This window comes from Castor canadensis, chromosome 7 (assembly GCF_047511655.1).
Source record: "Castor canadensis chromosome 7, mCasCan1.hap1v2, whole genome shotgun sequence".
NCBI classification, from domain to species: Eukaryota; Metazoa; Chordata; class Mammalia; order Rodentia; family Castoridae; genus Castor; species Castor canadensis.
This window is the reverse complement of record NC_133392.1, coordinates 97,809,035-97,834,744: the sequence shown is the minus strand read 5'-3', so window position 1 is coordinate 97,834,744 and position 25,710 is coordinate 97,809,035. Positions and strand designations below refer to the sequence as shown.

General features: G+C 37.2%; 2 protein-coding genes across 6 annotated transcripts in view; one reads left to right on the top strand and one right to left on the bottom strand.

The window, feature by feature from the left end:
- The window catches only part of Usp33 (ubiquitin specific peptidase 33), a 56,797-nt gene extending 32,793 nt beyond the window's left edge, over positions 1-24,004 (bottom strand). The window contains exons 1-8 of one of the 5 annotated variants that reach the window (XM_074079714.1): positions 23,804-23,937; positions 8,645-8,813; positions 7,530-7,661; positions 7,306-7,359; positions 6,507-6,569; positions 5,324-5,476; positions 3,715-3,817; positions 1,466-1,535 (exon numbers count right to left, since the gene is read on the bottom strand). In XM_074079714.1, coding sequence (XP_073935815.1) covers positions 1,466-1,535; positions 3,715-3,817; positions 5,324-5,476; positions 6,507-6,569; positions 7,306-7,359; positions 7,530-7,610 — 524 coding nt within the window. In that variant the 5' untranslated portion in view covers positions 7,611-7,661; positions 8,645-8,813; positions 23,804-23,937. Of the gene's footprint in view, positions 1-1,465; positions 1,536-3,714; positions 3,818-5,323; positions 5,477-6,506; positions 6,570-7,305; positions 7,360-7,529; positions 7,662-8,644; positions 8,814-15,223; positions 17,188-23,803 lie in introns of those variants that run through there. The other 4 variants (XM_020173328.2, XM_020173327.2, XM_020173325.2 and 1 more) reach the window with 4 other exon arrangements.
- LOC141424877 (uncharacterized) lies at positions 23,458-24,219 on the top strand. Its single transcript, XM_074079577.1, has 2 exons — positions 23,458-23,674; positions 23,792-24,219. Exons 1-2 carry the CDS (start codon positions 23,458-23,460, stop codon positions 24,217-24,219), a joined length of 645 nt encoding a protein of 214 aa, XP_073935678.1.
- Positions 24,220-25,710: the final 1,491 nt, after the last annotated feature.

Below are 25,710 nucleotides of genomic sequence, written 5' to 3'. Positions count from 1 at the left end.
ATCTTTCAATTCTCTCTCAGTAACCTTTGTTACAGATGACTACCCACTCATTCTTTGTTTTGTATTTCCTGAGACAGGGTTGAGGCTCAGGATGGCCTCAAACTCTCAATCCTCCTACCTCAGCCTTCCAGGTACTGGGATTACAAGCATGACCATCATGCCCAGCTAACCCCTCATTATTAAATAAACTTCTTGACCCACAACAGAATTGACCTCCAGTTCTTTCATCATATTACTATATTATTAAATTTCAAATCTCCTCCCCTTCTCTACATATCTAGCCATATCTTATCAACCAATCACTCCTCTAAAAATCTTTTGCCTCCAATTCATCCACTCCTTTCCTACCATTCTGAATGGAGCAAGTCACCATTTTTTTCTCTCTTTGCTTTATTTTTAGGGGTTTGAATTCAGGGCCTTGAACTTGCTAGACAAGCACTCTACCGCTTGAGCCATGCCCCTAGCCCTAAGCCGCCACTATTTCTTGTCTCAATTACTGTAACAGTGTCCTAGCTTATCTTCTAAATTACACCCTCCAATCCACTGTCCATGTGGCAATCACAGTGATATTTTTTAAACATTAAATGGAATATCTAACTACACTGTTGAAAAACATTTCAATGATGTCTTACTACACTGAAGATAACAACCTAAATTTTAATTTGCCCTACATGACCCAGACCTGTGTTATTTACTCCTATGATAAATCATATCATATTATACTCCTATTTTCCAATTCAAGTGTCTTTCCCATGCCAGGTGTCAAGTTTGTTCTCATCCCAAGGCTGTTTACAAAGCAATACTCCTGAAATCTCAAGGTCAGTGATTCTGAATTTTGGTCCTGACTGAATGCATCTATATTTAAAAGTAGTACCTGTCCTACCTACTTGGTATGATTAAGAAAAAAAAAAAGTGGGAGGGTGGGGTGCCTGGATGTATGGCTCAAGTGGTTGAGCACCTGTGTAGCAAGTAGGAAGCCCTGAGTTCAAACCCCAGTACCACCAAAAAAGAAAACAAAATCTGAAGGTATTATTAGAGGGTTTCCACCTACAGAAAAACACAAATTGTTTCTTAGTGTCTCTAAACTGAAAGGAATTAATTCAAGTTCTTTATTTTCTAGAAATATGTTTAAAAAAAAAACTTACCAAGAACATAGCTCAATGGTAGAGTGCTTGCTCAGCATGCACAAGTCCCTGACTTTGATCCCCAACACCATTAAAACAAAAATAAGTTAACTTACTCAAAGATACAGAAGTACCTAAGGTCTAAGCCAGGACCAGCAGTCTTGGAAAACTATAGGCATACAAACAGTAAACTCACTAAGCCAACAATGGATTGTGCCCTAACCCAGATTCCTGCCTGCTCTACCTTGGGAGTTAGTCAGCTACTGCAGTAATAGCTTTCTGCTCAAAGAGTGAATTTTAAGATCTATACAAGCAAAACCAAAATCAATTACTCTACTTACCAATTAGAAAGCGCCTGCAAAGCTGCATTCATATAACAAGTATTTCCAATATTTTTCAAACCTGTAAGGCCTATGAAGAAAATTATAAACTAAGCCATCACTCAATAATGCAAAAATGATTCAACTTTCTGGATGTTTATTGAGTACAACTGTTCCAAAAAAAATAAGAAATGGACTAGGAGAGTAGCTCAGTGGTAGAGCAACTGCACAGCATTCCCAAGAGTCTGAGTTCAACCCAGGGCCAAAAAAAAAAAAAAAATTAGAAACACTACATAGCAACCTGACCAACTCACATAAGAAAGTAATCAGCAAATTTTTGAGCTTTCAGATAAAATCAAGGGTTAATTAGCTCAACCTCTGGAATTTGCGCAAGAAGAATAACCTTAGCTGGTACTGGTGGCTCATGCCTGTGATCCTAGCTACTCAGAAGACAGAGATCAGGACGCTAGAGGTTTGAAGCCAGCCCAGAAAAACATTTTGCAAAACCCTATCTCAAAAAAACCCATCACAAAAAAAGAAAACAAAAGGGGGGCTGGTGGTGTGGCTCCAGGTATAGGCCCAGAATTCAATCCCCAGCACACACACAAAAAAAAAGAAGAAAAATAATCTTTAAGTTGATTTTTAACTCAGAATATATAGTTTTAAAGAGCACTTGTTGAGACTTAAATTTCATTACAACCAATGTTTAATTATTAAAAGTTTGATGATACTAAAATCTCATATGGTGAAAGATGATAAACATCCTTTTCCTTCCCAATTCATTGCATTACATTTATATTACTCTCCTCTGTATATATTTAAGCTCACTTTCATCAGTTTAATCCATTTATTAATTTTTTTTAAATGGTACTGAGATTTGAACTCAGCACCTCACACTTGCTAGGCAGGTGCTCTACCACTTGAGCCACTCCACCAGCCCTTTCTTGTGTTGAATATTTTTGAGATAAGGTCTCATAAATTATTAGACCTTGAACCTCCAACCTGATCTCTCCTAGGATTATAGGTGTGAGCAACCAGCACCGATCAGTTAAATTCACTATTAAAAAATGAAAAATGTAGTTCAGAGTAGAGTATGAGCTTAGCATATGTGCCACTTTGAGCTTGATTCCCAGTATAACAACAAAAAGATGAAATAACAAATACTTCAAAAATAAAATTACAAGGCCGGGGATGTAGCTCAGTGGTAGAACACTTGCACAGCATGTGTACAAGTATGTGCTGAGTTTGATCCCCAGCACTAAAATGAATAAATAAACAAATAAATAAAAATGCTCTTTGGAGCAGAACAAAGGGAATTTAAACTATTCTCCTCCCCACCTCTCTCATTAGTACTAGGGCTCAAACTCAGGGCTGGTACATGCTAGGCAACTGTTGTACCACCAAGCTATACCCCAGTTCAGAAATTTTAATTTCTAAGCATCTCTAAAACAGCTGAATTAACACTAGTCAATAAGAATTCAATAAAATTAATACTGTGGGCTAAATGGGCTGAAACATGAAATATATAAAGTACATATGTATTATCTCTAGTAGGATTAAACTTATACCAAAGTGTTTATTTCTAGGAAATTAATATATACTAAATACACATCTAACATCAATTATAAAGTAGAAAATTTAAAGTCTATATTTAGAACTGTGGGACTAAAAAGGATATGGAAAATACTGATAGACTAGTTCATAATGTTGGGGTTGAGTGAGACAGCGAGTAGGAGAGGATCTACCAGAATCACTGGATTCCTTGTTCAAATGAAAGTTGTCCCTTGAAAATTCTTGTGTTTATTTATTCATTTATTTGAGACAGGGTCTCACTATGTATCCCAAGCTGACCTCGAACTTGGCAATCCTCATTCCTACCTCAGCCTTCTGGGGTTTCAGGCATTCACCACCACACCCTGCTTTCCTTTGTAAATTCCACTAAGGGGAACCCTTATTATCTCCCCACTAACTCCTATCACTGACAGGCAAGAATATAAAAATAGACTGAGATCCAACAGCTCTCAAGAGACAAGTTTAGCAAAAGGTCTTAAGGCTCAATTTCAAAAGAGTAAGATCCCAGTTTTGGTAAAGTGATTCCAGAGAAACCAAAAGTTTGCTTTATCTGCAAACACAATTTTATTACTGAGTTTTTTGTAATTATCATCTCTAGTCCCTTTTTTTCTCTAGATTTTGAAATTTTCTATTACACAGTTTCTAAAAGATACGGCATTCCCAAATAAAGAGAGTGTTACACAAAAGAATTATTTTACCTCTTGCCTTAAGTTCATCTTCTTCTTCCACTTCTATATCCAGATCATCAAATACAGCAACCAGAGGAGTTTTCAATGTTGTATTACTAGGTATTTTAAAGTCCTTAATAACAAAGGCATAGCATACTTGAGCAAATCCTTATAGTGAAAAACACTCTAATTTTAACTTATAATATTTACACTATAAAGACTATTAAAAGATGGTATTTTTAGAACCCTAGAAATTTGTGGTATTAACAATTATTGTAAAATTTACATTTATATTTTCTGGGAAACAGTGAATGGGTAGCATTATCCTCTAGTCTTTATTAATATAATTACTTGAATAAAAAGTCTTTTTTGTAACTGACTTTTCTGAACAAATAACTCAATCTAATTCAGTGATATCACATCTCAGATACAAAAAGAAAATTCCAAAGTACACTATCCTACATTGTCTTTTCAGATCTTTCTAACTTTCTATAGGAAAAAAAAACAAAGTTAGCTTGAGATACTATCTGAAAAAGAGAGTAAAAGCAAAAGGACTGGAATAGGAGAGACATGGCTGAAGAAACAGAGCACTTGCCTAAGCAATCCAGGCTCATGCTTGTAATCCTAGCTACTGAGGAGGGACAGATCAGTAGGATCAAGGTTTGAAGCCAGCCCTGGGCAAATAGTTCGAGAGACCCTATCTTGAAAATATCCATCACAAAACAGAGCTGATGCAGTGGCTCAAGATATAGGCTGAGTTCAAACCCCAGAACTGCAAAAAAAAAAAAAAAAAAGACAGCTGGTGGAGTGGCTCAAGTGGTAGAGTATCTGCCTAGCAAGTGTGAGGCCCTGAGTTCAAACTTCAAATCCCAAAAACCCAAAATAACAAAAATTTGAAGTATAAAAATAGTGAGAAACCACATAAAAAATCAGAATTTACAAATTCTCTTGTAATACCAGAAGATCAAAACTACACTGAAACATATTCAGTAACACTGGGATGTGTGCTAACCACATCAGCACGTATGCTGGCTCTCCAGCCCTTACAGCCTTATTCCATCTCTACAATGCAGGTACATGCACTTATATCTACCCACTTTATACATTAACTTTCCTTCCTTGTATCTATAGATACTGGACATTTGAGTAGGTCCCATATTCTCATTTTATACTTGTAAAATAATTGCTTTGTAAGAATGGTACATGCTCTTACAAAATACTTAAACAGAGAGAAGTATGGAGGCTTAAAAATTAATCAAAATCTTACCACTTAGAAAAACTTTCTATTTGAAAAATCTTATTAATGACATTTGCATGGTTTCCAAATTTTTCTAATAATGCTCTGCTGAACTGTGTTCAAAGAACCCATAAAATTTGTATTTCTAAAGAAATCTATAAATAACTTTTCTTATGAGTAATTTCTGAATGATAAAATGTTTCAATATTAATTTCATCATCAGGAAATTAAGTGAATTAAATTAATGCCTTTATGTGTTAGCATATTTATAAATCATCAGAAAATTACTTATAAGCCAGAGAAAATATTAGCATACTTATTCTATCAGATGCAGCATTTGCAATCTTAATCTATACCAGCAGAAACAGAAGCAGATATCTTAACTAAATGAATTTAGATTACCTGGACACTGTTTTCTTGTGTTTGTTGAGGATGTCTTACATGAGGCAATGAAGGTTGAGTTCCTAATTTTCTATCCAAAAAAACTTCTTTGCTGCAAGCATAACACCATACTCGAAGAGTGGTAAGGTTCACAGTTAGATAATGCTTTGTCTCCTATATAATTTCATAGGAGAGGGAAAAGAAGAACCAAAATTATGTATACTTGAAAATACTTCTTTGAAAGATCACAGAAGATAACCAATGGCCTTTTTTCTTTCTTTACTAGTATCTATTTATTGTACAAAAGGGTTTCATTGTGCTATTTCTATACATGCATAAAACATACATTGATCAAATTGATTTCCTGCTCACAAGAGCTAATCTAGAGCACAATGAGATAAACTGCTAATGTATATACAGAATATCTAGGCCTACTTTAAAAGTTATTCTATTATCCCTTTCCCCGCACTATTCATTACACAAAGATAAATGCAAGAGTATTAGACTCTGCTCTACAGTTAGCAAATAAGTATAAGAAAATAATGAATAATAAAAAGTATTCTAGGAAATTAGAATGTCTAAAAGAACACAAATGACACAAGTCAAAGCACAAAAAACATAAGCAATGGGGAATATAAGCTCTTGGATAGATAAAACTCTAGCCTTTCTCAAGCAGAGTTCTGTGAAACGTTTGGTCCTGAAGAAAATGATTTGAATGGCTAACTTCTCAATTTTCACAAGAATGGCTCATAACAAGTACCATTCTACCTGCACCACAGAGAAGCAAATTATGTACAGAGGTGCTTAAAAGCTTTGGGCATTTGAGCTTAATTCTCTTGATGAAACCTAGTTGAGAATAGTTGATTCAATGGAGATACCATTATGTATCTTAAGATAGTTCATTCAGGAACTTTACAGTTCAGAATGGGAGATCTACCTAACACTATAAAAGATGAATGCCAGAGTTACATGGGAAGCACCAAACAATCACAGCAAAGTAGAAAGGACACTCAAGTCAGAATGAATGTTCAGGAAAAACACAATACAGTATTAGTTGAAATAAAAATAAGTCAGTTTGATCATGTCATAAACCTAAGTATCTACTATGACTTCAATCTCCAATGAATGCCTTATACAAGGCCCTAGGTTCACTCCCCAGCACCAATCAATAAAATTGTCTTTCATTCCACAATTACATACATACCTGAGAATGTATAGTGCTGTGATCTACTTGTGATTCACCACAGCCAACATATGAACATCTATTCTATAAATTATACAAAAAGAAAAATAAAGTGTTTTATAGCATGCAGATATTTTAATTAGTATAACAATTATATCTATAACTAGGCTTTGATTATATACTTTAACTCAATGATTAAATTACTTTCCAGTCAGTTAATTTAACTAAAAGGTACCAGGAACAAACTAAAACCAGAACATGTATTTCTAAGCTGAAATTTATACCACCTCTAATAAAAAACAAGCATAAAGTATTTCAAGAGTAGCCAGGTGGCTCACACTCATAATCCTAGCTAATTAGGAGGCAAAAATCAGGAAAATCACAGTTTGAGGCCAGCAAAGGCTAAATGAAATTGAGACCCTATCTCAAAAATACCCAACAAAAAAATGGCTGACAGAGTGGATCAAGGGGTAGAATGCCTGCCTCGCAAGCATGAGGCCCCGAGTTCAAACAAACATACCACCAAAAAAGAAAATAAAAGTAATTCACTAAAGTTCTGTACGAGCACAAGTTAAGATCCATCCAAAGTTGAAGTATAATTTTTTGTTATCAATAATGCTGCTTTAAAATTAATGTTCATTTACAAAATTTTTAAGCATCAAAATTTTTTTTGGTTACCATTATTCAGATATAAATTTATAACAGCAAAATTTTCAGGAAAAATGAACCAAGCCTTGTATGCACATATGAATAATAAAACAAAAAATAAATGAATTAAAAAAAAGAAAAAAAAATTTTTCAGGAAAAAACATATACATACCTCCAGGCATGCCCAAAGATTTGGTCCTCTGACTTTACAATCCTGACAAGTACCCTAGGAAAAGAAATATAAGGGACAAAATGACTATACTAACATATACAATTCACTAATAACATCATATATTTAAAAAATGAGACTCATGAACAGGGAATTGTAATTTATACAAAATGCCTATGTAGGAGAAAAATGGATATGTTTTTAAGGAATATTAGCATGTATCTTACATGAGATTTTTGTATCAAATCTTCTTTTGTTATTTCACCAACTGAATCCAGATGTGGACAATGATTTAGAAAACTGGACATTTTGTTAGAATTTTTTTCCTGTTTCACAAGGCTTTCCAAATGAGGTAATACCTATAGAAAAAGTGACCCAAAAATTAAAAAGAAAATGTTAACATGCTAAATATGATTAAAATAGAAGATAATTTAAGAATGATACAAGTTTACAAGTCTGCTCTGCAAGAATGTATCTTCAGACGTCTAGCCTAGCTCAGCTTTATAATCAAAGCTAATTTGAACACCGGAAATTTTTTTACCAAAAAGTGATTTTAGTAAAATTGACCCTTAGGAGCCAGCAAAGTGGCTTAAGTGACTAGAGTGCCTACCTAGCAAGCGTGATGCCCTGAGTTCAATACCACTTTAAAAAAAAAATTTGACTCTTAGGAACAAACATGAGTTTGGATCTCCATGATTTTTACTGCTTTGTCTGCCATTTTGTTTGTTTGTTTTTTTTTTTTTTTGTGGTACTGATGATTGAACCCTGGACCTCAGGCATGCCAGCCAAATGCTCTACCACTTGACCCATACCCCCAACCCTTTTGTTTATATTTTGTTTTTGAAATAGGGTCTAGTTACTTTGCTCAGGCTGGCCTCAAACTTGCAATCCTCCTGTCTCTGCCTCCCAAGCAGCTGAAATGCACAACATGACCAACTCCCATTTCACTTTTTTTTTTTTTTTTTTTTTGGTGGCACTTGGGTTTGAACTCTGGGTCTCACACTTGCTAAGCATGTACTCTACCACTTGAGCCACTCTGCAAGCCCTTTTTGGGATTGGGAATTTCTCAGGATAGGGTCTCTCTGCCTCCTGAGTAGCTAGGACTACAGGTGTAAGCCACCACCACCCATTTCCATTTCACTTTTTATAGATAAGTAAAAGGAAATTTCAAGTTATTTAATTTTAAAGTTTTTGCCTTTCTGGAAGATTAATCCTCAAATGGAAAGTGGAAAGAAAATTTCACGTCAATAGCAGCCCCTACTTGATGAAATCATGTGGTATTCTGGCATTATATCAGAGTAGGCATTTTATATAGGGACTTCTCAATCCTGACACTACTTACACTTTAGGGCCAGATGCATCCTTGCTGTGGAGATCACCCTATGCATTGCAGGATATTTAGCAGTATTCCTGCTTCTATTCACTGAGTCAGAACACTACCACCACCACCATTCTGGAGGACAAAATCTCCCCAGGTTTAGAACTCCATTATCAGGATCCTTACAACAACCCTGAAATAGAAACCATTAGCATCTTCATTTGCATATCAGTTAGGACTAAGTCTACCTGTCTGGTTCAGTAACCATGATATTCAAATAAAGATCTCATGTCTAGCTCAGCATTTCTTCATCTTCCTTTGGTGGTGCAATTCATCTTTGGAATTTGAGGACAGTATTTGAAAAAAAGTTATGGAACTTACTAAGAATGAAAAAGTTAAAAGTTTTATACTCAAATATATTATACATTTATGTTTTTGTTTTTTAAGTTATTCCTTTAATCTCACCAGTCTATGTAATAGTTTACACTACATAGCCTATGTGTTTGTCTGCCTTTTGAGTTCACTGCAAAAAAATTGCTGAAATAGTAACTTTTTTTTTTAAGATATCGAACCCAGGAACTTGCACTTGTAGACAAATAATCTACTACTTAAAGCTTTGCCTCCAACTCTGTTGTTTTGTTTTTTTTTGTTTTTTTAGTTTTAGAGACAGGGTTTCACTAACTTTGCCTGGGCTGGCCTCAAACTCCTGATCTTCCTGCCTCCGCCTCCCAAGTAGCTGGGATTACAGGCATTTGCCACCAATTCTGACATAAAAAAAAAAAAAAAAAAAGATTGGGCAAAGTCAAATAAAGTAATCAATCTACTATTATACAGAAATGTACAAAACATACTAGGAACCACTCTAGGTTTAACAGTAAGAACATTTCTAAATGTCATGCTAATACAAAATACTACTAGATTTTCAGAGCATGGAGTTAAATTTAACTTTTTGTTAATGTTTTCCATTTCTTACTATGTTTAGGAGAAAGTTCCATTTCTCATCTCTCACCTTTTCTACCCAACTACTTTTACTTCAGGCTAAGATTGAATAAAAGGGTTTAGATTTACTCTTACTTTACTAAAAAAAAAAAAAAAATTTTTCTTAAAGACAAAATATATAAAACAATGGCTTTTAGACACTGAACAACAGGCAATATAGAACACTGATGCCAAAAAACATGAAAACAAGGTGAGCCCTGTCACTGCCTCAACTCAGCCTGGAGAGAATTTCTAGGCCACAGAGTAGCTACAGGAAAACCCAAACAGAACTGGCAGTCTCTTTGAGTTGAAGAGACAGAGTGCAGAATTTAGACAAGCCACAGTGCCTACAACTCACAGTGTAGAGTTAAAAAAGAAAGAAAACACGGACAACAACCAAGCTCTGGAAATCTGTAGAGGGCTACCGTTACATATTCATTCAGCTGAGCACTAATGAGCACATACGTGTGATTTAGGCAAGGCAAGGCAAGATAAGGCAAGGACCACAGGAAAGGAGTAGGAAGGAAAAGTCTCAAAGCCTTATACAGGCTTGTTTGAGCTCCCACCAGCCAGAGTTAAAGACTTAATAATACAGAGGAATAGAATACTCAGAAGCGTATTGTCTCAGTAACAGGTAAAAAGATTATCCCTAATGGCTCCTTTGGTACTGCCTTTAAAAAGCTTAAAAAGAGGGCTGGTGGACTGGTTCAAAGAGTAGAGCACCTGCACCTGCCTAACAACATTGAGCCCCTGAGCTCAATACCCAGTACCACCAAAAAAAAAAAAAAAAAAAAAAAAAAGCTTAAAAAGAGGTGCAGATATTGGGTACACATGCATGTAAATGGAAAAATGAGACCTACTGAAAGTATTCCAGGAATGGGGAAGAGGGTGTAAAGGAGAATAATGGAGGGGGTGAATTCAACTATGATATATTCTAAGAACTTTTATAAATGTCACAATGTACCCCCAGCAGCTCAACAATAATAAAAAAAAATTTTAAATAAAGATAAATTTGATCCCAGGATATGGCTTAAAAAAAAAAAAAAGTCTTAAAAGAAGCACAACTGTTACCGGGCACCAGTGGCTCACGCCTGTAATCCTGGCTACTAAAGACAATTGAGATTTGAAGCCAGCCCCAGGCAAACAGTTCTCAAGACCCTATCTTAAAAAAAACCAAGCATGAAAAAGGGCTGGCAGAGTGGCTCAAGAGGTAAGAGTGCCTGCCTTGCAAACGTGTGGCCCTGAGTTCAAACCCAGTGCCACCAAAATAATAATAATAATGATGATGATGATTATGATGAACAGCAAAAGAAACTATGCAAATTGAAACAGAAAAGACTGAAAGAAAATCAGAGATCAATGAGCTGCAGGGAAATGTTCAACTTTAATGAAAATTATAAAACTACACACAATGGAATACTCTTCAGTCATGAAAAACAAAGCCCTGGCCAGTAGGATGGCTCATATTTCTAATCCCAACTACTCTACTTGGGAGGCACAGTTGAGGAGGATCACAGATTGAGTCCAGCCCAAGTAAAAAGTTAGTGAGACCCCCATTTCAACAAATAAGCTGAGCATGGTGGCACATGACCCCAGCTACATGGGAGATATTGGTAGAGGGTAGCTTTGAGACTAGCCCCAGGCAAAAACCTGAAGCCATGCCTAAAAAATAACTAAAGCAAAAAGGACTATGGGCATGGTTTAAATGGTAGAGAGCCTGCCTAGCAAGCATGAGACTGTGAGTTCAAACCCTTGGGAGGAAGGGAGGGAGGAAGAGAAGAAGGGAAGGAGGGAGGAAGGTAGGAATTTATGACAACATACATAAAACTGGGGATCATTATGCTAAGTAAAACCAAATACTACATAATCTCACTCATATGCAGAAGTGAAAATGTGATCTCACAGAAGTTGAGAGTAAGAAGGTCGTTACCAGATGGAGGGAGGATGGGGGATAGAGGGAAAAATGTTGATCAATGTGTACTTTACACAATGTGTATATGTATCAACATTACATGGTACATTAATATGTATAACTTACCTTTTAACATATCAGTTAGAAAAATCAATAAAAAATAATTTTAATAAAAAATTTAAATTAAGAAAAAAAGAAAACTATAAACCTAATGACTCAAGTAACTCAAACTCAAAGCATAAGACACATGAATAAACTACCCTATGCACATTAAAAACAAATTACTTTAGGTCTGGGATTTGGCTCAGTGGTAAACTGCTTACCTAGCCTGAGTGAGGCCCTGGGTTCAATCCCCAGCATCAAAGAAGACAAAAAAAAACCAAGTTTACTTTAAACCAATAATAAAACCTTAAAAGTAGCCAGTAGAACAAAGAATGCCAGCTGACTTTTCACTGGAAATAATGTAGACCAGAAAATAATGATGCAACATTTTTAAAGTACTGAAGGGAAACTGTTAAGAGAATTCTTCACCTACTGAGTACCTTACAAAAAAATGAAAATAAAGACAACTTTAGCCATACAAAGGCAGAATTTATCACCAGCATACCCACATTGTAAAGCTTGTTGTATTTCTCCACTATTTTTTCCATGCTTACATAATTATACACAAATAGTGATACAGAGATACATAGTCTTTAAATCATTGATACCTTAACGATCTCTTTCCTGAATCCTGCTTTTCTTATTCAGTCACACTTTTTTTTTCCCCCAGTCCACCCCCTCCCTTATGCAGTTATACTTTAATGGAAACAAAGTGAATGTCTGCCAGTAGCAAGCTTGATTTTCTTGATTGAATAATTGTGCAGTGCACAAATTATGAAATATTTTGTGTCCATGAAAAAAATCCTTGTAATTATAACCTTACAAGGGCTGTTTTGTTTGTTTTTTGGGGGAAAGGGGTTTGCTGGGATTAAACCCAGGGCCTTGCACATGTTAGACAAGTGCTCTACCACAGAGCTATACCTCCAATCTCCAAAGGCTGTTTGTTTGTTTGTTTGTTTGGGGGGGTGTTGTTTGTTTTTTTAAACAGCACTGGGGGGTTGATGTCAGAGCCTCACGCTTGCTAGGCAGGCACTCTTACCACTTGAGCCACCAGTTAGCCCTTTAATTGTGAGGGTTTTTTTGAGATAGGGTCTCACAAACAATTTGCCCAGGACTGACTTAAACCTCAATCCTCCTGATCTCTGCCTCTTGAATAGCTAGGATTACAGGCATGAGCCACCAGTGCCCGGCTAAGGACTGGTTCACAAAAATATTTTGTAAGATTACTTTCCAAAGAAGCTATAAAACAACTTTTATTCTACTAACAATGTAAGGGAATATACTTTCTGCACTGCAACACCATTTTCTCTATTAATAAAAGGTATTGTTTTCAAGCCAGGTGTACTGTCACATCCCTGTAATCCCAGCACTCAGAAGGCTAAAGCAGGAGGATGGTGAGCTACATAGTGATAACCTGTCTCAAAAAAGAGGGATATTTTTTTAACCACTGCTCTGTATTTAAAAATCTCCAAGTGAAATCATACAATATGTCTTTGTGACTGGCATCTTTTGCTTAACATAATACAAGATACATCCATGTTGTACTTTGTATGTGAGAATTTACTTCCTTTTCCACCTTGCATGACATTCCACTGTATGCATATGCCAATTTTGTTTATCCATTCATTTGTTGGTGGATGCTAGGGTTTCAGGTGGTATTTCTTTGGTTTTGATTTGTACTTCCTAATGATCAGGGATATTGAGTATCTTTTCACATGCTTGATGGTCATTTGTATGCCTTCTTTAACAAGTCTTTTGCTTCTCTCCCCTACTTTTGGTTTGTTTTTTGAGAGAGCATCACACTGTATATGGTCCAGACTAACCTCAAACTCACTTATGTTGCCCAAGCTAACCTTGAATTTTCAATCTTCCTTGTCTCTGCCTCCTGAGTATTGAGATTATAGGCATATACCACTATATCCAGCTTCCTTTGCCCATTTTTTAATCTGTTGATGTTTTGCTGCGGAGTTCCTTATCTCTTTTGTATATTAACCCCTTAATAGATACAGAGCTCGCAAATAATTGTCTTTGTTCCATGTCTTGTCTTTTAATTTCATTGATTGTTTCCTTTGCTGTGCAGAAGCTTCTTAGTTTAACTTTAATTTTGCTTTTGTTATGTGCTTTCACAGACAAATCCAACAAATCATTGTCCAGATCAATATCAAAAAGCATTTCCCCTATGTTTTCTTCCCCTATGTTTTACCTCCTCTTGTATTATCGGTCAGTGAACAACTTGAAGTTCTGGCCATTTATTTGTGTGTGTGTGTGTGTATGCCATTTCTTTATCTTTCTACATGGGCACACATCAGAACACCTGCCAGATGGAAGGAGCTTGATAAATAAAGACCTAGGTTCAATATCCAGCAAAGAAGAAGAAAAAAGATAGCATAACGACGACAAAGAGGACAATGACTGTCCTTTTCCTCATTCAATGGCCTTGGTACCATACTCAAAAAATAATTTGACCATATACATGAGTTTATTTCTGGAATATCTGTATTCTATTCCATTAGTTTATATGTCTAGCTTAATGACAATACTGTTACTAATTTTCTTAGAGTGTCTTTTACCACTGAAAGGTTTTTAATTAATTTTTGTTGCTAGAGATTGAACACAGGTCCTTGTGCATGCTAAAGCACATGCTCTATCACTGAGCTACTACTACAGCTCAAAAGGCCTTAATTTTTATAAAATGAAATGTCTTTTATAATGAACTTCAGAGTTTCTAATATTAACATTTCCTTCTTTCTAGTGTTACAAGGTCTGTGGAGTATCATTAAATATTTTACAAAGCTTCAATCCATCTAGAATTTATGTTAAGACAGGAACCCAATTTCAATTTCCTCCAGGTGAGCAGAAAGCTGTTCCAGCACCACTTATTAAATAATATACTTATTTCCTACTGAATTATAACACTACCTTCATCCTTTTTTTTTGTTGTTTTGGCGGTACTGGGGCTTGAACTCAGGGCCTACACCTTGAGTGTGAGTCATTCCATCAGCCCTTTTTGTGTTAGGTATTTTCGAGATAGGGTCTTGCGAACTAATTGCCCTGGCTGGCTTTGAACCGCGATCCTCCTGATCTCTGCCTCCTGAGTAGCTAGGAATATAGGCATGAGCCACTGGTGCCCAGCTTACCTTCATCCTTTATTAAATGCTCATAATAGACTTCTAGATTCTAAATTTCACTCCACTATCCAATACTATATTAATCTCATTACAGAGGCAATGCAGACTATTTTGATAACTTTAAGACATAACTCCTTAGTATTCCTTTTCTTAGTTTTCTCAGCTATTCCCTGAAAATACTGGAATACTTTATTTCCTAATATTAATACCAATTATTTAATTTCACCATTTTAATGAATTTACTTGACCCTCTAAGTAAATATTAGATACAAAAGTGATCATGGGCATCCCAATCAAGTTCCTATTTTGTTTAGTTTTCTATTTTTTGGCAATGCTGGGGTTTGAGCTCAGGGCCTCATGCCTGCTAAGTAGGCACTTTACCACTAGAGCCAAACCCTCAGACCCTCAAGTTCCTATTTTTAACAGTTTTTTTTTTTTTTAAAGATATTTTCTCTCATTTCTCTCAATGCTTAATTTACTTACATATTTTGTTAGAAATGGTCTCAAGCCGGGTGCTAGTGGCTTACATCCATATCTAGCTATTCAGGAGGCTAGCAGTTCCAAGCCAGTTGGACAAATAGTTTGCAAGATTCTGTCTCAAAAAACCATTCAGAAAAAAGGGCTGGTGGAGTGGCTCAAGGTGTAGGCCCTGAGTTCAAACCCCAGTACTGCAAAAGAAAAAAAAAAAGAAATGGTCTTGATGAACTTTGCTTTGATGGATTACTATATTTCTTGCTTCACTTGTTGATATAATCTATTATACAACAGATTTCAATACATAATGATCCTTTGATGCAATATACCCCATTGAGTCAAATATATTACTTGCTTTATATTTATAGTCTGTTGGCTAATATTGTATTTAGAAATTTTGTATTTCTAGACATAAGTGAGATCGATCTTTTGGTAGCATTTTTATCAGAGATAAAAATATGTGTGTTTCACGGAATGCATTGAGTAGCTTTGCATCTTCAACGGTGGAGAGTGGGGCTCTATTTTATTACAAAGATGTGCTCTTCATAAATTAAACTAGCTATGAAACTATCTGCTAGGCTGCCTTTTTCAAGGGTAAATCTTGAATCCATCCCCACACATTGTACCAAGGATTGAATCTAGCCTTAAGCACGTTAGGCAAGCAATTTATCACCTAGCTACTCCCCCAGCCCTTTTGTTTTTGGGACAGGGTCTCACTAACTTCACCTGGGCTAACCTGGAACCTGGTAGAGGCACTTCTGCCTCTACCTCCCAAGTAACTGGGATTTTTAATGTACAGCATAATGTCTGTCTTTTACACATCTTTCAATCTTTTTTCAGGAACTGGTTAATTCAAGTTTTTACTTTTTGAGCAAAATCCACTCATTTATATCTTGCTATGACAAAATTTTCCATTTCCTTTTGAAATAACTTTTACCAACAGAGCATTGCATGTATATTCTTAAAAAGGTCTGAAAAAGATTCGGTTGATCTCGCCTGTATTTCAGGGCATACGGTTTTATCCTCATTCCTAATCTTGTAGCTTTCTAATTCCATTCTTCTTCTTCCTACAAGAGATTTATCTAGCTCACTAGTTTTTGCAAAAAAGCAGCTTTGGGATTTATTTATCTTTTCCACTATTTTTGTTCTGTGCTGTGTCCAATTCCATTAAATAGTTTAATCTTAATCTTCATTCATGTCCTACTTGGTTTTGGTTTTACTTTCTTAATCCCTAAAGATTAGTTTTGAGCTCTTTTAAATTACTTTATAAAAGTAAATAAACTACATTTTCAGGCCAAGCACAGTGGCACATACCTGTAGTCCCAGCTACTTGGGAGTGAGTACTGAGGAAGGAGGATTACTTAAGCCCAGGAGTTCAAGGCCAGCCTGGAAAACATAGCAATACCCTGCATAAAACAAAATAAAAATATACATTTCCTTCTAAGTATGACTTTTACTATTTGGCAGTGCAATGGAAATGTTCACATTGTTTTCTAAATAGTACTCTGAATGTTGCCTCAGAGGAAATAAAGGGGGCCAGGAGACTGAAAAGAAACTTCTAAGATGGATTTTTTTTTTTTTTTTTGTCTCAAGCAAAAATAAGCCTGAAATAAGTTCTCTCTGTTCTGCTATTAAGTAGCAACATCAAAATAGAAGACGTAGCATCAAAATAATGAGAATCAATACATGTAAACAAATGTTGACAATCTGTACCAAGACTAAGAATTCTCTACAATTAAACACATTGCTATCAAAATAGAAGGCTATGCTAGTTTCACAGTTTTATTAAGTTTATTCACTATGGTAACACCGAGGTTTCTTTCATTTGACTAAGATTTGCTGATGTTAAATTAAGGTATTCAGTTGTAGTAGGGTAAGAGAATGTTAAATTCTTAACTACTTGAATTTCTTCCCAAAGTATACCCCAAAATAAAGAAGGCATACCTGCTTTCATTCTAGTCTCATAGTTTTATTAGAAGATATGAGTATCAGATATTAAACATGAGGCAGTAAAAAGAGTTACATATGGAAATGTTATTTGTCCAATCCACAGAAGTGGATCCCTCAAAACTCAGCCTCTAGAATCCTGTGGCTGGCAGGTTAGGAATCACCAATGAAGCAAAAGAAAATTCCAAATTAGTATTGAAACTAAGGCTTTCCATAATTTAAACTTCATTTGTTCTTACTTTTCAGATCTTACATAGGCCAGATTTTTCTTCTATCTACGCTTAAGTGGACTGTTTGAAATTCTTAACCATAAGGATAACAACATCAACTGAAAAATTTTCCAGATGGAAATTATTGCATTCATTACCTTTTAATGTATAGCTGTGGGAGCTCAACTACCCATCTGCATTAAAGTGGATTCAAAACTACTTCTGAAGATATTACCTTTGAGGGGAGAATATTTCAGTGGGACAGTCTCCAAGTTTCAGGACTGAAATTCTAACACTACCATCCTGTAACAGATGATGATCATTTATTCAGATTTTTTTTTTTTTGGCACAACTGGTGTTTGAACTCTGTACCTCAGTTCCCTAATCTAAAAACCTGAGATACTTTTGCAAATGTCACAATGTACCCCCCAGTACAACAGTAATAAAAATAAATACCCTCAGGGTTTTTTTTTTTTTTTTTAACAAATATCTACTATGTAGAGTTCTGGGAGGATTATACATATATGTATATGTAACATACTAATGGGCTTAGAAGAGAGTACATATTAAATAAATGTCCACTATTAGGAGGAACAACTGCTAGGAAGGTGCTCTACCACTTGAGCCACTCTGCCAGCCTTCCTCTGGTCTTTCTAATCCATTGACCTATCTTATGTTGAATTGGCATCACATATGCTTTCAGTTTTTTGGGTTTTTTTTTTTTTTTCCAGTATTGGGGCTTGAACTCAGGGCCTACACCTTGAGACACCCCACCAGTCTTTTTGTGAAGGGTTTTGGTTTTGTTTTGTTTTGTTTTTCCCCCCGGCAGTGCTGGGGTTTGAACTGATGGCCTCATGCTTGCTAAGCAAGTACTCTTACCACTTGAGCCACTCCACTGGCTGTGAAGGGTTTTTTTAAGATAGGGTCTCACAAACTATTTGCCCAGGCTGGCTTTAAACTGCAATCCTCCTGTTCTCTGCCTCCTGAGTAGCTAGGATTACAGATGTGAGCCACCAGTGCCAGGCTTAAAATTATTTTTTTTTTTTAAAGTTTTAGCAAGGATTTATTTTAGCATAATAGGATAAAGCACAGACAAGGGGCAGGGGGAGAGAAAGAGAGAGAAACATTTCCTGTTCCCCACACAGGAAATGGGAGCAAATACTCCTTAAAATTATTTTAATAGTAAATGTAATACGATAATAACTTTTGGATTTTCATATTTATAATGGAAGAAAGCTGCTACCCAACAAAGGTAAGTCAAAAAAATTGACTAATGGAAAAAATCAGTGAAGAGTGTAATAAGAAACAGAAAAACTTATTTCATTCTAAATCAATACACAGTAAGTAAAGGCTTTTAACCTATGAAATCTACTACCAAGCATTTTAAAGAACTGTTTCTTTACACAAATACTCTGTTGAGCAAATTCCTTCAAACCTGCATGAAGATTTGCAGAGCTCACCAACAGTCCTAAAATATTTGCCTAATCATTCTTAATTTTCAGTTAAAACATAACACAGAAAAAGAAATTCCGTTATAATCTTTTTATTCTCTCTTCCCAGAAATAGCTGACCTTTAGCAATCTAATTAATGAGAGCTGTAAGTCTACTAAGAAAAAGAAAAAAGTCTATTCAGAGAACTGTAGATTTGCCTAGCTGATTTCTCTACCTGCAATCTATCTGTTCCAGAATCTGTTAACATTGCCACAATTAATCATCCTAAAGCATAGCTCCAAAATGGCAACCCTCAATCCAAATAAAATCCCTTAAAATATGTGAATATTAAATAGCATATCCTACAAAGAAAAAAAAATCTGCTCAGTAAGAAAACAATCTGCCCAATGAATGATAACATATGGTCAATTTTAATCTTATATAGTTGAAATAATTGTGACAAACGCCAGAAAGAAAGAGAAAATATGGATGAATTAATGAACATGACAGAGGTTTAATAAGAGGCTCAAATACATTGGTGGTAATTTTTACCCTAATTCTCACTTTGAGCAAGATCAAAGATGAGTAACAGTACACTGGCCTTAAAGATAGTCATTAAAAACATTTGTAGACATAAGAAACAAGGGAAACCTGGCCAAATGTCCTCTTGAGCCCAACTAGTCATTGCACTATATAGTCTTCTGGAACACAAACTTGCTTCCTGCTGTGTAAATGCTAACATTCACCTTAGGTAATTCACTGTAGCTTAATCTTTAGCCTACTACCACTGCAGTGATAGGTTTTAGGCAGTACCACAGTGGCTTTTGACTAATTTAAGTATTTAATTTTCATCTTTTTCCCTTGGATTCTTTTGGTCTCTCAAATGACCTGAGATTTCTGTTAAAAAGATCATCGTCATTGTCTCTTAAAGTGTCCCTGCATGTAAAAAAAAAAAAAAAAAAGACATGGAAAAACAAATGCATTCATTATATTCAAATGAGAACCACTGTTAAGAAAAATTGTCTAACTTTGTTTGTTTACTGGACTGTAATACTGGTGATCAAAAAGGCAATAAAACATTGCTGGACATAGTAGTACATGCCTGCAATAACAGCACTCAGGAGGCTGAGGCAGGATTGTTAATTCTAGGTAGCCTGAGTTATATATCAAGACCCTATCTCAGGAAAAAAAAAAAAAAGCAAAAAATAATAAAATGAATAAATCTTTATTCATCTATATAACACCTCTACCAAAAATATTAAAAATTTCTCATCTGGAATTTTATTAAAAAACTGTAGGGAATAGTCTCATTTTATGTCAGTCTCTCATTTTTATTGTATTACTGTATGTCAGGGCTGTGCTAAGCCCTGGAAATATAAACACTAATTCATAAAAGGCTTGCAGTCAAGTATGGGCCAGACACTCTGAAAGTCAGGAGCAGCACTGTTCAAATATCCGGCCCTACTCTCCTTTTTGAATGACTATTCATCTACACTCTGTTTTATTACCACATTCTCAACACCCTGTAATTCTTTTAATCTTCTGAAAAAAACTAATTTGAAAGTCAGCAAGCTGTGTGCTAGTGGCTCGCCTGTAATCCTAGCTATACAGGAGGCAGAAATTAGGAGATCAAGGCTCAAAGCCAGCCAGAATAAACAGTTTGCAAGACAAGACCCTATCATGTAAAACCCCAACACAAAAAAGAGCTGGTGGTGTGGCTTAAGGTGTAGGCCCTGAGTTCAAATCCCAGCACTACCAAAAAAAAAAAGAGCATCAGTGACCTGTCAACTCTTCTCTGTCACAAGTTTTTTTTTTTTTTGGGTACTGGAGATTGAACCCAGGACCTTACTACCTTGAGCTATGTTCCCCAGCCCTCAAAAGTCAAAACCATTTAAAATTCCCTCCTTACCATATTCTACTGCTTTTTCCACCACTTCTCTCCTAGTATTTCTTCTAGTCACCAGCTAAAATGAGCCTTTTTTATTTCACACCTGGACTATTCAACAACAATGCCTGTTAATAGATGTAGTTGCTCCCTGGCCCCCATAATCTTTTAGTTCATCTCAGTTTTCACCTGCAACTGCTATGGACAGTTTCCAGACACACTAGCAACTTTCCACCTCAGCCACCTCACTGCTTCTCTCCTAAGTTCTTGAGGAGCTTGCCTAGCCCTAACCAGGGCAACTGGGAAGTGCAGGGAACATTTTAGTGGCGATCTGATTGCAATCAGTAAAGACTCTGGGTAGGTAGAAAAACACCATGCCCCAGTTCCATTGGTGGAATAATTCTGAGTCAGTGAAACAAAAATTTCCACAGCATTAGGATCTCGGCTGCCCATCCATTATTGGCTCTTCCCTGCTCTGACTCTAAATGCTCCCTCACTTACGCTTCTTGGCATCTCAACTGCACTCTAACTGTTACCTCCAGATCTGAGTTCAAGATACACTTCAGAGAAATCCCCAAAATGATGCCGTCCAATGTATGCATATATCACACAGAACCCCCTCAGTATGTACAATTAATATGGATTAATCTTAGAAAGTGATGCTGTCAAGATCTAATTTAACCTAAAGCTACCCAAGTAATCTTTCAGCTATCTTCTCTCAATCACAACTCATTCTGCCAGGAGGGGGATGGGAAGGGGTGTAATGTCTCCCTCACCCAAATTCCTGAAGAATTTTTATAATTCCCACAAGGCCCTTACTGAATTTAGGTAAAAAAACAACCGTGACTACAAGTTCTTTGAGGACAGAAGCCATGTTCCATTCTCTTTTTTTTATATTTCAGGGGGCCATGCCCTCATAGAATGAAATTATTTACCTAATTCATCTTCTGAAGTAATATTTGAATGTAATAATTGACTTTGATACATGCATTGTTTCTTAAATACTGATTCTCATTTACATATATATGCCATACTGCACATAATCCATATACCTTCTTGTAGACAGTTAAAGCAATGTATTCATCTCAGACTCCTTGGGGCTTTCTGCTTAACAAAATCCTCCTGAAATCCCATATAGACTTTTAAGAAGTTTTAAAACTAAAGAAATAGAGCCACAGCCAGGCATGGTGCTTCACACCAGCAGTTCCAGGTGTTTAGGAGGATTACAAGTTTGAGGCCAGTTTGGGCCACACAGTGAGCTCTTGCCTCAAAAAAAAAAAAGTCTCTGGCTGGTGGCTCATGCCTGGGATTTAAAGCCAGCCCCAGACAAATAGTTCAGGAGACCCTATGGGGGGTGGGGGCATTGGAAAAAAAAAAAAAAGGCTGGCAGAGGGGCTCAAGCAGTAAAACCACCTGCCTAGCAAATGTGAGAGGCCTGAGTTTCAACCCCAGTGCCGCCAAAAAAAAAAGGAAAAAAAGAAAAGAGCTACTTATTACTTTCTTTAAAAGAAAACATTTCACATTTCTCACCCCCAAATCTTTCAGCATTTACATACTGCAAATAGTCCAGTCTGTCATATGTTACAGGTCACAGTATTCCAATCTTAATCTATGTGAATTCCAATTTATAACAAAGGCTGCTTTGGCAATATTATTTCAGTCTTTAAGAAAATTCTGATTCTTACACAATCTTGAAATGACTCTAGCATGGGGACTTTATTTCTTGGCATTCCTCAGAGGATTGGCATGAGGATCAAACAAGATTGTGTAAGTGAAAGGTCACTGAAAATTCTAATACATAAATGTAAGAATTTTCATCTCCTTCCCTCCAAATTTTTCTAAATCACTATTTACGACAATCCAATGCCACTAAACTGCAGCCATTTAAAAAAAAAAATGGCTTACTGATTGGTTACAAGGAGCTCAAAAAAAGAAAAACAAAAGCCAAGCAAAGAAAAAAGTTGAAAATGACAATAAACCAGACAGAAAATAAGAAGCAATCTTAAATAGACTACCCCTCTTGCACATAGCAGGTCAAATATTTTATTCCAGGAATTTTTTTGTACTTTCTCCCCCCATCTTTCGAAAGTAAATGAAACAACATAAAACTTCCAGAATAGTATAACTTACTTTGGCTTAAAATTAGCATTGTCTTTTAATAAGATTTCTATTTTTCCCCTTAGTAACAGTATGAATTCACTAACAATAGTTGTTTAGATTCAAATCAAACAGCCTGTTATGACCATCTGATTTGGTCAGACCTTTCCAGATGATACAACTGTTTCAATCGGAAATGGATCTAAGACGGCCTCCTTACCTCTTGTAACAGGTTTTTCTTAAAGGAAAAATAATCGGTCAAACGAAAAAATTCTAGAATGCTACATTTCTATTAAGCAAGAAATCTAGAGAGCCTTACGGCAAAATTCACCTTCAGTTTACACTCTATGCTCCTGTCAGAATTTCACCCCGGATCAATTTTTTCCAGGCCTAATACTGATTACATGAGAATGTAAATAAACCCCACAAATACTTAGGCTGAGTGCAAAACACCTAGGAAAATCGCATTATCCAAACAGCTTAACTTGCACCATATATTTATTCAAAGAAGGAGGGTTTTGCATCTGAGGAATATTTCAGAGTAAAGATTTGGGAAATCACACCCCACAAAAGCTGCAGACGGACACACGGTGAAACTGGACTTGACCCAAACAAAACATCGGTGGAAGAAAAATGACAGGGCAAATGACACCTCGATTTTCCCGTTCTCAACAATGAATAACGGGGCGGCAAGAACAGGTCTGACCACCCCAATGCGCCGCAAAGAGAAACCAGAAATCAGGCCCGGCGTCCCCAAAGTGGGGTTCGCAGCCGGCGTGGAGGCGAGCAGGGGAACTCGGCCCCTTCCCCGGACCCACGGCGGTTCGCGTCCTCCGTCGCCCGCGGGCGGGGCGGCCGCGGGGTTATCGCTGCAACGCCCAGCACCGAGCGGCCAGGCCGCGTTCCCGCCGCTACCCGGGACCAGGAATTAGAGGCCGCCGCAGCGGTCACTTCGCCGCGCGCGCGGAGCCAGAACGGAGCCCTTCGACCCCGCGCCCCTCCCGCCAGCGCCGCGCTCACCTCCACCGCCTTCCCCGCAGGCCCCGCCACCGCGGCCTTCGGTGGCCTGCGGCCGCACCTCCACAAACCTCTCCTGTCCTCCTCTGGCCTGTAGCGTCGGCAGGACGGAGAAACGGCTCCGCAGCGCTGCCCGCGGGGTCCCCGCCTCCCGAGCCGGCCACTTCCCTCACCGACCACGGCTCCTTCCGGTGTCTCCGCGGCCGCGGCGGGCGTCGCGGGCGTCTCTGGCGTTTCGGGCGTCTCAGGCGGGCGCGGCGCGGAGGGGCGGGGCGCTCGGAGAGCCACGCCCCCGGGCGGGGCCAAGCGCCAGACCCAGGTGCCCCGCCCCGCCCACCTGCTCTAGAGACTTGGGCGGTACCCGGACCCTCCCAGAGTGTGCACTTGTTCAAGGCTTAGTGCGTGCAGTTCAAGGTTAGCGCATTTTTCGTTTTTACACTTACTGTCCCGCTGTTCTTCAGTCATACTTCGACAATCATATGGGCTTTTCTCAATGTGTTACAGAATCTGCATTATAGATGGCCACAAAAAGGCCTCAGGGTTCCGACCTTGTGCAAAGAAACATTAGATTTACCTTGATTCATCCTCGAGTCTCCTAACTTCTTTAAAATCTAGCCTCTGGAAGCAATTGTTTCTCTTTTCCACTTATGCAAAGGAGAAATTCATCTCTGCTCTTTTCCCTTAGGCCAAAATCAGGATCAAATGAAATATTTATTGCAACCTTAGTATCTGTTTAGTGCCTCCAACCCTAGAAGAGACTTACCTTCTAATTATGTAACTATTAAAATTCACTGGAGGACTTGAGGGCATGGCTCAACTGGTAGCCCAGTGTTCAAACTCCAGCACCACAAAAAAAATAAAATTAATTGGATTGATTTTATAATATATGAAAAAATTCATTCAATCAACAAAAAAATTGTTAGCTGGGTGTAATGGTGTAGTTAGACCTGTAATCCCAGCACTTGGGAAGCTGAGGCAAGAGGATCAAGACTTAAAGACGTCACTGAGACCCTGTCTCAAAAAAAGAAAAAAAAAAGATTAAAATTGCCAGTTTCATTCTTCTTATTAGCTCCAACTCTGTTCTCAATATGGGAGCATGTACCCACAAATTGTGCAAGATGCTCAATCCCCATCAAGAGCAGGTTAAAAACTAAGGGGCTTCTACTTACATTTAAATATATGCTAATAAAACTTTTCAAAAACAAACAAAAAAAACTAGAAATGAAAAATCAAGCTAGTATATAGAAGATATTTGGAATATGTATAGTTGATGAAGAGCTCATATTTGATATATATATATACACATATACAACATATGCATTTCCACAAATCAATAAGAAAGACAGGTAACCAGATAACAGAAATTATGCATTGAAAATGTTTTAGGGGTATGCATCTTACAGTGTTGTAGTTATTCAATTAAAAAATTGAGACCCTTCACCACCCTGCTTGGATTTCTTTTTGTTGTTGTTTTTTGTTTGTTTTGGTGATACTGGGGTTTAAATTCAGGACTTCATGCTTGTGAGGCAGGTGCTCTATCTCTTGAGCCACACCTTCTGCACCCCCACCCCCACTCCCACCCCCCACCCCCCAACTTGGCAACCAAGGTCCTCTTTGGATTTACCTGTCCTGGAGGGGTTCCAGGGCACTGTCAGTGCAAAGAAGGCAAAAACATGGCTGTTCAAGATATATGCCACTGGTAACTGGATGACAGCATGTGGACACCAGATCAGCTTCTTACAGGATAATAGTCCTCATGAAGCAAATGCCCTCTGACATGATCAAATACTCCTTCCAATTTTCCACAATTCCCACAATCCTTGTTCATGCCTGGGTGTTTAATTTTTAACCTTTTATCCCTCAATTATTATTATTTTCTTTTTTTTGAGGAGCTGGGGATTGAACCTAAG

Excerpts from the sequence above, each read along its gene's own strand:
- LOC141424877 (XM_074079577.1), top strand. The coding sequence starts at position 23,458 with ATGAATAACGGGGCGGCAAGAACAGGTCTGACCACCCCAATGCGCCGC. Across the intron at positions 23,675-23,791 it reads GCAACGCCCAGCACCGAGCG|CGCCGCGCTCACCTCCACCG; the intron begins GCCAGGCCGCGT and ends CCCTCCCGCCAG.